The 14794-nt window shown below is 42.8% G+C and overlaps 1 protein-coding gene and 1 long non-coding RNA gene across 2 annotated transcripts in view; one reads left to right on the top strand and one right to left on the bottom strand.

Moving 5' to 3' along the window:
* Positions 1-3235, top strand: part of WNT10A (Wnt family member 10A) — a 46172-nt gene extending 42937 nt beyond the window's left edge. Inside the window, exon 4 of the mRNA XM_073647386.1 lies at positions 944-3235. Coding sequence (XP_073503487.1) covers positions 944-1420 — 477 coding nt within the window. The 3' untranslated portion in view covers positions 1421-3235. The remainder of the gene's footprint in view (positions 1-943) is intronic.
* A 7833-nt stretch (positions 3236-11068) lies between these two features.
* LOC141161892 (uncharacterized) overlaps positions 11069-14794 on the bottom strand; it is a 122590-nt gene continuing 118864 nt past the window's right edge. The window contains exon 4 of the long non-coding RNA XR_012250703.1: positions 11069-11334. This is a non-coding gene — a long non-coding RNA (uncharacterized lncRNA). The remainder of the gene's footprint in view (positions 11335-14794) is intronic.

Genomic DNA, 14794 nt, shown 5'->3' with positions numbered 1-14794 from the left:
CATAGGTTTGCAAGTGCATGGGTGGGTGTATTGGTGCACAAGCCTAATTCTCTCTTCAATAAAACCCAAATAATGGCACGGTGGATGGTGCCAATGCGTATCTTCCATAACATTTTACATTGCCGTATCCAGCATTGCACAGAGGCAGTGACATTGACAAGTTGCTTTTAAATGCATGCATTTTGGGTGAAAACTAACTTTTAAACTTGGGTTTCATTAAAAAATTTGCATTCTTTGACTTTTGATGGCACTTTCCCTGCACATTGCTAGCTGTAAAATGAGTTAACAGAGAATCTGTCAGAGAGTTTGTTCTCCCTTGCAACTCTTTTTTTTCTGAGCTCAATCTCCCAATGATTTATGACATTAAAGTTCAGCTCAACTTTCACTCAAAAGAGTTATCAACTCTCCCATCAGAACAAGCTCTCTTTTGGTGAGCTTGTAAAAGTAAAAAAAAAAGGTGCAAAAATTATTCTTAATCCAAAATAAAAAAAAAGAAAATGTCCATTAAGGTTTCTATATCCTTAAAGGAGGTTTCTCAAGCCGCATCTTGGTGCGCACTGATCCCAGGTCCCAGAACAGCAAGAGTCATAAAGAATCTCAAGTGTAAAACACCCTACAATATTGTATAAAACACGTCCTGATCTCCATATAACGTTCATTGTCCACAGCTGAGAGTTTGCTACAATTGTATCCGGTCTAGAACATCTCTTTGAGCTGAAGCCTGAATGACAGACTGATACATTGTATCGATCAGGGCAGGAGGGAGGTTTGCGCTTTGATGTGTTTGGCTCCCAGAGCATTTTCTAGACTGGATAGCATTGTAACAAACCCCCAGCTGTGAGAAGTATAAGGTGTTATTGGGGTCTTCGCCTCTTGGTACCAGGCATGGACAGCACAGAACTCTAGGATTTAGTGTAACCGATTTTTTTTGCTCATTTCCCAGGTTGTGATGGAGAACATGAAGAGGAAGTGTAAATGTCACGGCACCTCCGGCAGCTGCCAGCTGAAGACTTGTTGGCAGGTGACGCCTGAATTTCGGATGATTGGCTCTCTCTTGAAGGAAAGGTTTGCAATAGCCACCCTGATCCGGCCTCACAACCGTAATAACGGACAGCTGGGTCAGCTGGACCAGACTCACGCTCCATACAGGAGACGGGCTGGCGTCACAGACTTGGTCTATTTTGAGAAGTCCCCGGATTTTTGCGAGCAGGAGCTCCATTTGGACTCATCGGGGACGCAGGGGCGGATATGCAACAAAACCAGCCCAGGAATGGACAACTGCGAGAGCCTGTGCTGCGGCCGCGGCCACAACATCCTGCGGCATACGCGCAGCGAGAGGTGTAACTGCAAATTCCACTGGTGCTGCTATGTGGTGTGCGAGGAGTGTCAGATCACGGAGTGGGTGAGCGTATGCAAGTAGAGAGACGAAATATCACACCGCCACTATGTGCCAAAAACCGCCAGAGGAAGAAGAGCAGGACGGCGAGGCCAAACTCCACCATGACAGACCTAGATCATCTTAGGGTTAAGTGTGATCAATGTGTGTAAATGGATCCATTATTGCTTCAGGTCTCGTGGCAGAGCCGTGTGCAAGGATACTGCATGGCGGCGTAATATGTAACGCCATATGGTGCCGGCACACTATGAATACTTCCATATAACAGCAGTATTCCTGCTGGATACATGTGGATAACACAGAGGTAGAGTGGGACCCAAAACACTTTATGGACGCCGTATTATGGCTCAATACAATTAATCTGACCAAAGACTTACAAAGGAACCAACCCCCTCCGCTGTTTTAGACAATATCTGCATTCTCCATGAATAACAATACTGGAGTATCTTTTCTTAAAATTCTGCATTGTGCTGTTCCTCTGTTATCCCTCCTGGAAATAATTAAATAGATGGATTTTTGGTAATTACCATTCCCTCGTCAGTAGGGCGTCTCCCTGCAGATCCTGATGCCGTCCAATACTTGATAAGTGTCAGACTATCCAGACGAGATGAATGGAATTGTCCAATGATCAATTTATTATAACTGCATTTCCAGGAGGAATAACCGGGAAACTACACAATGTACATTTCTTGAAAAGAAGATTTCAGACAGGTTTTTTTTTTTTTTTTTTCTTCTGTGTAATTAAGAATAAATTACTGAGGGAGACAATATCTTTCAGCTGTATTTAGTTACATCTAGGCGGCTGATCAGCAATAATGTGAAATATGTGGCAAATAAGGGTTGAATATGTGTTTGTAAAACTAGGGGGGATGGGTCATTCAGGATCCTGGGAAAGCCGAGTGAAAAAACCTTTGAGGACTGGAAGAGAACGTTCTCATGGGGCAGATACAATGCTGATTTTTCTCTCCGGCTTTGTGTGCGATAAATCCGCAGTGTATTACAGCGGCAGCAAAGTGCATGAGATTTTACCAACATTTGAAAATACAATTTGTTCTACCACATTTGCAGAAGAGATAAATCCACAGCAAATCAGCATCAAAGTCCGCGACAAATCCACATGTAACGCATGGAGTTTGTTGTAGATTTTGACGCTGATTTGCTTTGGAGCTGCAGCAGAAAATTTGCAGACATTAACGTTTCTACAAGATCGTTGAATTTCCAAAGAGAAATTACCACAGTGATATCTGCAACTGTAAATGCCTTCATTGTGGGAAAGGTGCAGATTCGCTGCTGAACTTAATCACTTTATAGACCTATATGGGGCTGCTGCGTTCACGTCAGGAGACCCACGGTCCGTGCTTTGGAGCGTGAATGTCAGAAGTGTGAACAGAAAATGGTTTTACGTCACCACAGTGTAGGGATGCTCATAAAAGGAAGAAACAAGCCGTACTTTCTACAGGAATTCAGCTGCGGCTCCCGCACTGCTGATCCGCCGGTCTCCACCGGTAGCGATGACATCCGGACCATGCAGTGCACTCGGCAGTCAGGTCCCTGGTGGGCCGGATGTCATCTCTTCTGGTTTTGTGGAGTGGGGAGCAGATTCTGGGGTTTTGGTCTTAACTATGGCTTGTTTCTTTTAGAAACATCCCTACTCTATGGTAATTTTTAAAAAAAGGGAGCGGAAAACCCCTTTTAAGGACTGATATTAAAGGGGTTGTATTATATTTGAAAAAAAAAAACATGGCTGCTTTCTTTTTAGAAACACAATGTGGAGTCTGACATTGCAGCTCATCCTTTTTTTTTTACTAAAGCTGCAATACCGCAAACAACCAATGGACAAGAGTGGCGCTATTTCTGTAGGAAACTAGCCGTGTATTACTAATTTCATACAGGCCCAGCATCACGTAGGTTCTGCATTGTGGTTGTCACACCCGAACCCCCTGTAACCAGGGACCCAAAGTGATCTATACATTAGCAGATAGTGTAAGAAAGGGTTAACAGCGGCAGATATCACCTGGCACATACGCTCTAATAAACAATTATTCCGGCTGACAGCTAGAACGTTCTACGGATACTTCGAGCTCATTACATGTAAACCTGAGATTAAATAAAAACCTTCACACCTGCTAGAATCCCCCGCGGACTCCTGGATACATTCTAGCATCTTCCTGAAGGACAGGATGACACATCGTCTGAGCCACATACCAGGAATACTTCCGCAGAATAATGTTTGTCTATAGGTGACGGTTTTATTTATTCTACCGGATAGCATGTGACTTCCCAGCTGTTGTTCAGCTTAGGGGCATGCTGAGACTTGTAGTCCGATTTGGATAGTCACGACTTGCCTAGCCTCCGGCGGTGGTCTGTGCAGCCAGGAGATCTGCGCTATCATCTCAGGCTTATAGCAGTGCAGACAACTGTCTGACGTGGAGTCAATATTAGTTTTTTTTTTTAGATTCACCGTGTCGTTTTTGAAGAATTTTGTGGCACAATTTTTTTTTTGTTAAAATTGTACACAAAAAAAACCCGTGACTAACGTACAAGGCAGACACCCGTTTCCAGGTTTATGTAAATAGAGATTGAAAAGTTCTACAAAATTCTAGTTAACTTTTTGTTTTAATTCCTCGCCATGTTCCAGCCCTCTGCCAGCTGTCAGTGAAAGCGAACGTCGCTGTTTATATTCAGAGGCTGAATACAGTCCTAATACCTCTCAGCGTTTGCTACAAATGTTTGGATTCTACACAATTTATTATCAGCCACAACACAATTTTTCCGACCATTCTGATAAGTTTGTGACCATGTATCAGTGAAGGGAAATGCCCACAGGGGATTGTCCAGATTGGCATGTCAGGCCACGGCCCCACTCTCAGTATGCGGTCAGTATTTTTTCTCAGGAGTGGGAGCCAAAACCAGGAGTGGATGATAAATGCAGAATTGGTGACTTGTTTCTATTCTACCTTTTCTCTGATTGTTCCTCGCCTGGTTTTGGCTCCCACTCCTCAGAAAAAAATACTGACCGAATACTGACCAAATACTGATAGTGGGGCCGTGGCCTCAAACTGTATGTCCAGAGGAGAAATCCAAGGGTTAATTTTGAAAATCCATAGTTGATTTAGAAGTTTTGTAACTTCTGGTTGTAAACAAAAATGTTTTCATTCAATGACCGCAAGCAGAGACCCTGAAAATTAACCCAAAGTTTATTAGAAAATTGCAGAATAATTGTTTTATTTATTATAAAACTGGAAATCCCACTTGATCACATTTTTGGTCTCCGAACACTTTATGGTAAAATGCTGTATAGTGCAGTATACAATTGATCTGTTGTTTTTATTAAAGGGGTTGTGCTGCAAACAATATAAATCACCTATACATAGCATATGAACTACCTGTATGATCACTGGGGAACAATCAATCACAAAAACCAGGGGGTCCTAAGGTCTCCTTTTTAAATGTTGCGGTAGTGAGCATATGTGACCATTCACACTCATTACTGCTCCCTTCATATAGGGGAACGAGATTTTGGGACATCTGTTCTCAGGATTGGTGGGGGTCTAAGCAGCCCCCCACTAACAATCATACATTTATCACCAATAATGTGTTTTTAATTGGATTGCAATAAAGGGTTAATAATGAGCAGTTTTAATGACAATGAATCACGGACCTGAATTGAACAGTCAAACTTTCTAACTTATAAAGAAAAGTTTTACAACCTTGTTAATAGACAAGTTGCCTCAGCTTGAAGCACAGATTTAAAGGGGTTGTCCACTATTTTTTTTATATTAATGGCCTTCGGGTAAGTCATCATTATTATATTGGGGGTGTCCGACATATGGCAACTCCACCACTGTGTGTTGTGTACAGCTCCAGCAGTATCCAGAAGTACAGGGTACAGCCCCAAAACGCCACAGCTCCATGCTCTGCATAGTGGCTGTTCTCAGGTACTGCAGTTCAGTTAATCTACAGGTGCATCTCACTAAATTAAAATATCATCAAAAAGTTAATTTATTTCAGTTCTTCAATATAAAAAGTGAAACTCATATTATATAGAGTCATTACACACAGAGGGATCTATTATATAGAGTCATTACACGCAGAGTGATCTATTTCAAGTGTTTATTTCTGTTAATGTTGATGATTATGGCTTACAGCCAATGAAAACATAAAAGTCATTATCTCAGTAAATTAGAATAATTTATAACAGCTTGAAAAATGTTTTTAAAATCCGAAATGTTATCCTCCTGAAATGTCTGTTCAGTAAATGCCCTCAATACTTGGTCGGGCTCCTTTTGCATCAATTACTGCATCAATGAGGCAATGTGGCATGGAGGCGATCAGCCTGTGGCATGGAGGGATCAGCCTGTGGCATGGAGGGATCAGCCTGTGGCATGGAGGGATCAGCCTGTGGCCCTGCTGAGGGGTTATGGAAGCCCAGGTGGCTTTGATAGCGGCCTTCAGCTCATCTGCATTGTTGGGTCTGGGGTCTCTCATCTTCCTCTTGACAATACCCCATAGATTCTCTATAATAGATTCTCTATGGGGTTAAGGTCAGGTGAGTTTGCTGCCAATCAAGCCCAGTGATACTGTTGTGTGAACCAGGTATTGGTACTTTTGGCAGTGTGGACGGGGGCCAAGTCCTGCTGGAGAATGACATTTCCATCTCCAAAAAGCTTGTCGGCAGAGGGAAGCATGAAGTGCTGTAAAATGTCCTGGTAGACGGCGGCGCTGACTTTGGTCTTGATAAAACACAGTGGACCTCCACCAGCAGATGACATGGCCCCCCAAACCATCACTGATTGTGGAGACTTCACACTAGACCTCCAGCAGCTTGGATTGTGGCCTCTCCACTCTTCCTCCAGACTCTGGGACATTGTGGAGTGTGTCAATGACTGCCTTCTGGACATCTGTCAAGTCAGCAGTCTTCCCCATGATTGTGGAGCCTACTGAAACAGACTAAGGGACCCTTTTTAATGCTTAGGAAGCCTTTGCAGGTGTTTTTTGTTAATTATTTTAATTTACTGAGATAATGACTTTTGTGTTTTCATTGGCTGTAAGCCATAATCATCAACATTAACAGAAATAAACACGTGAAATAGATCCCTCTGTCTGTAATGACTCTATATAATATAGGAGTTTCACTTTTTGTATTGAAGAACTGAAATAAATTAACTTTTTGATGATATTCTAATTTAGTGAGATGCACCTGTATATTAACTGAACTGCAGTACCTGAGAACAGCCATTATGCAGAGCATGGAGCTGTGGTGTTTTGGGGCTGTAACCTGTACTTCTGGACGCTGCTGGAGTCTGAGCTGCAGGACCCAGGAGTGCCCACTACACTGTGTACATCTGTCCTCCACTGCAAAAAAAGCTGATTGCTGGAGGTGTTGAATGTTTGATCTAATCTAATATTGACATCCTATATGCCACAGATTGGCCATCAGTCAGTGTTTCCCAAACGCCAGTCCTCGCAGCCCCTCAACAGATCAGGTTTTCAGGATTTCCATAGGATTTAACAGATGAGAGAACCTGTGACCATTTCTAATGCATTGATAATAATTCCAACACCTGCGCAATACTAAGGAAATCCTGAAAGCTTCATCTGTTGTGGAGCTGTGAGGACTGGAGTTTGGGAAACACTGATCTAAGCAGTGGACAACTCTTTTAGGATATGTGCCCATGATGCGGCCCAGACGCTGCGGAAAAGCTGCCGGCGGCTGCTGATCATTATGCAAATGAGCGGCAGCCATTTTTTTTTCACCTGTGGACTTTCCTCATAGAGGTTAGGTCTACGGGGAAAGCCCGCATGCGGACCTGCCGTAGAAATTGACATGGTGCGGTCCGGAAAGATGCGCCGCATGTCAGTTTCTGCGGGTGATCCCCAGACGCATAGTGGACATGGGATTTCTACAAATCCCATCCACTATGCTGTAACATCTGGACGCTGTGGGTTTGACGCTGTATAAGTCTACAGCGTCAAACCCGCAGCGGCTCCGGATCGTGGGCACACAGCCTTAATCTTTTCTTTTTCCGGGGAGGAGCTGGTTTTCTGCCCATTGATGCCCCCTTGCTAAGGGAAAAATAAATTGACATCTCCGACCACACGTTTGACTTAAGTGGTTGTTAATTCAAACCTGACTAAGCTGAATGTCTTTACTGCACCTCCATGATCCACTGAAGCCAAAGGTGAGAAACTGTATAAAATAACTGCAAATGATGACGAGGACCTAAGTAACCAAGAGCGACTGATATCAGTATGGACGAGAAGGTGTTTGGGGGGTCTCAGTACTGGGGAATTGTGGCCTACAGTAGTGAACATGGTGGTACATGATATTGTCAGTTATCTTATTGGAGAATACTACAGTTTCGCCTTTCCCTATGGCTGATAACTTAGAACAATAGTTTGCATTTAACTGCACAGCAAATAGAGTTTAGACGTGAAGATGTCCCTCTGAGGCCAATGTGCCCGTGCTGACCATCTGGAATTAAAGGACAATTAGTGTCAGTGAAGTCCCCGGGACACAGACTTCAGTGCAGGAAGCGTAACGCTGCGCAATAATTCATGTCCTCATTACCAGGATGAATATTTCATGGTCTAAAAAAGTGAAGTTTACTAAGTACACTGTCCAGGGCACGTGTCCCGGAGCAAGGATATTATAATCCCACCCTGTGATCACCCAGATCCCTCCCGTTCCTGTGTACACGGATGATATACCTGTGCTATATGTTATAATCACCACTGGACAATCAGATCATGATCTGTACACTATAGAGAGGGCGAGATGTGATACATTGTATATAATACACCCTGATTGTGTTCTATGTGTAATATATTATACTGTTATTATATTGTAAATTATTCTCTTGTGAAAAAATTGTGAAATAAACTTTGGTTTTGAAGTGTCCTTATTTTTGGCCCTATTGCACTTGCCTCCGGTTATCGCTCCTCCTGCTGATATAGATGGCGTGTGATAACACGTAATATGGGCTGCGTACAAATAATAGGGCAGACATAGGCCTCATTCAGACATCCACGATTTTACTAGTATGTATTAACACCGACTTTTCTGATGTAGCGGAGAGACGACTGTCAATCACCAAGACACAGGAGTGGAAAAGAAGGAACTGCTCTGACCGCGTGACGTCACAGGAAGGAGCAATCTGCGACTGCCCTGAGCCGGGAGAGATCGCCGCAGGGCAGCGCAGGCAGGTAGTTAGCAATTACTTGCCGCTAAGTGCTCAGCCCTACAGGGAAAATAGAAAAAACCCTGGATAACCCCTTTAAAGATTAAGGCTGGAGATCCACGATGACACTGAAATTGCAACACAATTGCAAGTGTTTCCAAACCTATTGGATTCCCTTTTCACATGCCATAGATGTCAGTGCAAGTCACATGCAGCTGCAGACTGTGTGCGGCTTATCTGCCATTTTTTTTTACAGCAGAATTACAGCTCTAAAATAATCGCAAGACATCAAGTCACAGACAAGTCGAAGAAATGTTTTTGCTTGTGTGACTTGTCTGAGAATTATTGACGTACGACACATGTCGCTGTGTAGACCTGGCCTTAAAACTTCCAAGCTTTGTTTCATATGGTTAAAACAATCTGTACCGACAAGTAGGATGTCCCACAGAAGCCGGTACTTTGTGCCACTTTTGGCATGATATTGAGCACATTGTTGCATTTTGTACCCTGCCCATTTCCTTTTGGTCACTTTCTATTTCTTCTTGACAAATATGTTACAAAAAATATTTACACTTTTTGCTGTGCTTTTTTTCCATAATGCTGCAAATCTAATGCAACCCTCTTGTTTGTTGACCCATTTTTGGACTGCTGTGCGGCCAGTGCTGGATTATTACCCACTGGTGGAAATCCTGATGCTTTTTGTGTTGCTTTTATGACTTTATTGGTGCTTCTATAAGTGCAGCTGTGGCTTTACCATTAGCAGGGGCGCAGTACCAAGCGTCTTGGCACTTACAGCATCTATTTGTGAGTTCCTCCTTCAGTGTCTCATGGTGTCACCTCTAACATGCAGCTTTCACCATCTTGGCAAATTTGGAGCAATTTGATTTTCACTCCCCCTTTATAAAGTGTCCAGATAAAATCACCATTGATAATGTGCCGCTATCTATCTGTCATGTGTCATTTATAATAGCGGTGGCTTCATATGTAGCAGTGGCCTCTTTTGTGATTGGGGGGCTCCTCGCACTGGCTTTGACCATGCGGCTAATGATAAGAAGACATAACAGGCGAGTCTAACATTACAGGGATTATCTGCTGGTAACGCGCCTGCAGCGCTGTCAGATGACTGCAATTACATTGTCCTCAGTGTCTTGAACTTTTATGAAGTCGGCTGCACTTCTGTCCCCTTTGCCATTTTCTGCTTCATTATTTCATCAAGAATAATAATCCTTATATACAATAGATGACTATGTCACATGGAATATAATATTATTACTGAATGCTGAAATGGCCGATAATTACCAGCGGGACTATGACACCAGCGCACTCCTCTCCTGAAATTCTCCATGCTGGTGGGGGCGCTGCGCCTTCTCCTGCGCAGAGATGCATTCACACCCATGTGTCACTGTCTGAATACAGTCCACAATGCACGGAGCGGCCGCAGGTCTCCTGACCCAACCGCAATACCTTCATATGCATATGTATTAATGTCTGAACGTAGCCTTAGGGCTCGCTCACACTATCAGTATTTAACATCAGTATTTGTAAGCCAAGTAAGAAGTGGTGATGTGTTTGTATTATATTTTTTTCTCTGATTGTTCCTCTCCTGATTTTTGGCTTACAAATACTGATGTAAAATACTGATCAAATACTGATAATGTGATCATAGCTATTCAGACATTTGTGATTTTTCCTACGGTCCAATTCTCATCAGTGTTTGGTCAGCGTTTCAGTTTTTACCATCATCGTCATTTCATGATTTTCACGTATGAAAACATAAACTACAAAGCTTTTCCTATTAATCACAATGTTAATAACGGACAGCACACGGATTATGCACCGATGACAATCATTTTCCCTGACCCATAGACTTGTATGGGCGATACTGATTTTCATTCATAATGTGGATCAAAAACGGACACACGGTCCACAAAGGAGTCCGGAGATGTGAACAGCCCCCTGGCATAACGGGTACAAGTTCTATCGTGAAAAACGGATGTGATTCACGGGCGTCTGGACGAGGTCTGGGTTCACTTCCCACTCCTAAATCAGATAATTTGCATCAATGTGCCGGATGTGATGTTCATCCATTTTCTTTATTTTACCATCAGTGTCATTTGTTTGTCTTGGACTGATGGAGGTTTCCCAAACTTCTCTTTAGGGCAGGTGTAGACGACCGTATGTTCTCCATCCGAGAAAATCGGTCCGATTATGCTGGTCAGACTCCGATCAGACTATCCATCGTGTTTCCATTCACTGACCGCAAGCAAAGGTTTTGAGGAAGAATTGAAACACAATAAGTTTTTCTTACGCAATGATGAATCTATACCTAGTTTTATATTATCATCACCTTTATACAGAGTTGATCTTAGTGGCTCGGGCCTTGTAATAGGGATGGGTGCGATTTCAGAGCTACATCAAACAGCAATTAACTCCTTCAAAGAAGCTGGTGATTACCCCCCCCCCCCCCCACCCTAGTGCCTTTTTTCTCCTGGATGATAATCAGCTGGTGTTTGCAGCCATGCACCTGGCGTTGAGCGGCCTCAGATCCTCCATGTTCCATGCACCTGTCCATTGATCTGTGCACACTGCTAATTTATCCGTCTGTCTTCCCTCCTGTCTTGCAGAGTGATGCATCTCTAGAAGACGAGGCGTACAAGCCCTGAAGTCCGGGCAGCACAACGTGTTTTGCAAAGTATGAATGATGTTTCTTTGTAAATGTTTTTCACTTGCTTTGTTACATCTTCTCCCCAGTGTTTCCTAAAAATCCAAGTACAAACAGGTTCTTATTTACAGTAATGGGATTCTCTACATTCTGTGTGCAGGTATTAAAGAGACAGAGCCCAACACAGGGATTCTCCATTCAGAGTTCTTTAAGGATGTGGGCACCTTTGACGTAGAATAATGAATGTTCTATATGTTAGTGGTTATTTATTATTAATAAAATTGCACTCATTTTAAGATCCCTCCCCCCCCCCTTAAAAAGAAGTTTTCAGCATGATACAAGTTTCAGACTTGTGGGAATGTCTCTCCCAGTAATATAGGCTGGATGTGAGGTCTGTGTGTCTCTCCCAGTAATATAGTCTGGATGTGAGGTCTGTGTGCCTCTCCCAGTAATATAGGCTGGATGTGAAGTCTGTGCGTCTCTCCCAGTAATATAGGCTGGATGTGAGGTCTGTGTGTCTCTCCCAGTAAGATAGGCTGGATGTGAGGTCTGTGTGTCTCTCACAATAATATAGGCCGGATGTGAGCTCTGTGTGCCTCTCCCAGTAATATAGGCTGGATGTGAGGTTTGTGCGTCTCTCCCAGTAATATAGGCTGGATGTGAGGTCTGTGTGTCTCTCCCAGTAATATAGGCTGGATGTGAGGACTGTGTGTCTCTCCTAGTAATATAGGCTGGATATGAGGTCTGTGTGTCTTTCCCAGTAATATAGGCTGGATGTGAGGTCTGTGTGTCTCTCCCAGTAATATAGGCTGGATGTGAGGTCTGTGTGTCTCTCCTAGTAATATAGGCTGGATATGAGCTCTGTGAGTCTCTCCTAGTAATATAAGGAGGGTGTGAGGTCTGTGCGTCTTTCCCAGTAATATAGGCTGGATATTAGTGGTTTGTGTCTCTCCCAGCAATATAGGCTGGATGTGAGGTCTGTGTGTTTCTCCAAGCAATATAGTCTGGATATGAGGTCTGTGTGTATCTCCCAGTAATATAGACAGGATGTTAGCTCTGTGTGTTTCTCTCAGTAATATAGTCTGGATATGAGGTCTGTGTGTATCTCCCAGTAATATAGACAGGATGTTAGCTCTGTGTGTCTCTCTCAGTAATGTAAGGAGGGTGTGAGGTATGTGTGTCTTCCCAAGTAATATAGGCTGGATATTAGCTATTTGTGTCTCTCTCAGTAATATAGGCTGGATGTGAGGTCTATGTGTATCCAGGATGCTGCTGACTGCATTACTTCATATATCAGCACAGCTTCTATCCTGCACTCATTTCCTCTTCATGTAATGTCCTCCTTATCTGAATCCTGTTTTCGTTGCCCTCCCAGAAAATGTAAATGCATTTCCCTCTCTTTACATTGTGAAGATATGTGTGTAACCACCTTCCTTCTGCTATCTCTAACACTAAGTGACGGGATTCAGAACCAGGAGCAGGAGCTATGACAGTTTTGTAACGTTTGTGCACAGCGTTTAGCTAAATGAAGGACGTACAGACACTCTGAAGCAACAAGATGGTAGGATATGTACATATTTTTAAAGTAGACTACTTAGAAAGTTTAAAAAGTAAAAAAAAGTTTTGTGCGAAGGAGTATGCCGATTTTAAATGCTTGTGTCATGCACCATCCCTTCAGGATGGGTGTAAGGATTTATTCACACATTATGCTCATGTAGTAAAACAAAAATTAGCTCTTAAAGGGGTTTTCTCAAGCTAACTGGGGTCCAACCTCTGGGACCCCCACTAATCCCAAGAATTGGGTATCTAAAGAGCCCCATGTGAATAGAGTCTATCATGCGCTGTGCTGCTCCATTCATTCTTAATGGGACTCCCGGAGATAGCCGAGCTGAGTTTTATTGGTCTTTGGCAATCTCATAAAAATGAATGGAGCAGCAGTGATTAGTGGGGGTCCCAGTGGTCAGACCCCCAGCGATTGGGAAGTTGTCCTCTATTCTTGAGATAGCGGATAGCTGCCAAACTTGAGAATAGCCCTTTTAGTAATTAATAAGCAACAGGACTTTAGATTACCGTAAAATCCAATGGACACTGCAGCCGAGCTGGAGTCACTGACTGTAGGTACCTTATCCTAAAAAAAGGACTCTCTAAAAATGTCGAACATGTTAAAGCAGGCAAATTACTTTATATGGTCCTGTCGGCGGCTCCTGTTGGATCCCCCTCCCCCAAGTAATGGTGTCACCATCATCCTTCGACTTGTTCTAGAAGCTTCTTCCTATATGAGTAATGGTTGTATTATGAGGTTATTTTCTTCTGTCGCTATCGTCACCCTGTGACACCCATCCTCCCAGCGTGAGAACTGGGCACCGCTGGCAGGGAGGGACGCCAGCGACATCTTTTATCACACTAAACTTCACTTGTCCTCAGGAAGAAGAAAGGAAATGTCCCCGCTCCTCCCGAATCGCCAGCCTTTGTGTAGACGAGCGAGAACAAGTGGGTCAGAATCTGTACAGTACAGACCAAAAGTTTGGACACACCTTCTCATTTAAAGATTTTTCTGTATTTTCTTGACTATGAAAATTGTACATTCGCACTGAAGGCATCAAAACTATGAATTACCACATGTGGAATTATATACTTAACAAAGAAGTGTGAAACAACTGAAAATATGTCTTATATTCTAGGTTCTTCAAAGTAGCCACCTTTTGCTTTGATGACTGCTTTGCGCACTCTTCGCATTCTCTTGATGAGCTTCAAGAGGTAGGGGAGAAAACAAGGGGATCTGCTACTTTGGATCTAATCCTTATAAACAGGGAGGAAATGGTTGAGGAGGTAAAGGTGGCTGGGACCCTAGGAGGCAGCGATCATGCTATTATAGAATTTTGGATAACTAGAGGAGGAAGACATGTGAAGACTCAGACTTCAAGGTTAGATTTTAGAAAGGCAGATTTTAAGAGACTCAGAAAGTGAATAGGAGGGATCCAATGGCTGGATGTCCTTAAGGACAAAAATGTCCAGGAAGGATGGGAAATTTTTAAAAATGAGATTCTCAAAGCACAATCATTAACAATCCCGAAAAGTAGGAAGAATGGGAAGCATTTAAGGAAACCAGGATGGAACACAGAACTTAAACACATGCTAAAAAGAAAGAAAGAAATGTTTATTAAATGGAAAGAGGGAGGCATATCTAAAGAAGATTATAATGCAGTCTGCAGATCCTGCAGGGCACGTATCAGGTTAGCTAAAGCTGACAATGAATTAAGGCTTGCAAGAGATGTCAAAAGCAATAAAAAAGGATTTTGGGGGTATGTCAAAAGTAAAAGAAAAGTCAAAGATGCTATAGGATTTTTACAGGATGAAAATGGAGAAATGGTAAGAGAGGATGTTGAGAAGGCCGAACTTTTTAATTCCTATTTTGCATCTGTTTTCTCTCAGAAAGAAAATGTAACATCAACTGATCTTCACTGTCCTTTTAAAGGAATAGAGGAATCCAAGTTATCTGTAAACAGAAAGATTGTGAGGGAATATTTAGCTAACATAAATGAGTTCAAGTCTCCA

The sequence above is a fragment of the Phyllobates terribilis genome, unplaced genomic scaffold (assembly GCF_046119375.1).
Source record: "Phyllobates terribilis strain yellow unplaced genomic scaffold, ASM4611937v1 Scaffold_9__5_contigs__length_417890890, whole genome shotgun sequence".
In the NCBI taxonomy this organism is placed as follows: domain Eukaryota; kingdom Metazoa; phylum Chordata; class Amphibia; order Anura; family Dendrobatidae; genus Phyllobates; species Phyllobates terribilis.
The sequence above is the reverse complement of the archived record's forward strand: the minus strand, read 5'-3'. Positions and strand labels throughout refer to the sequence as shown.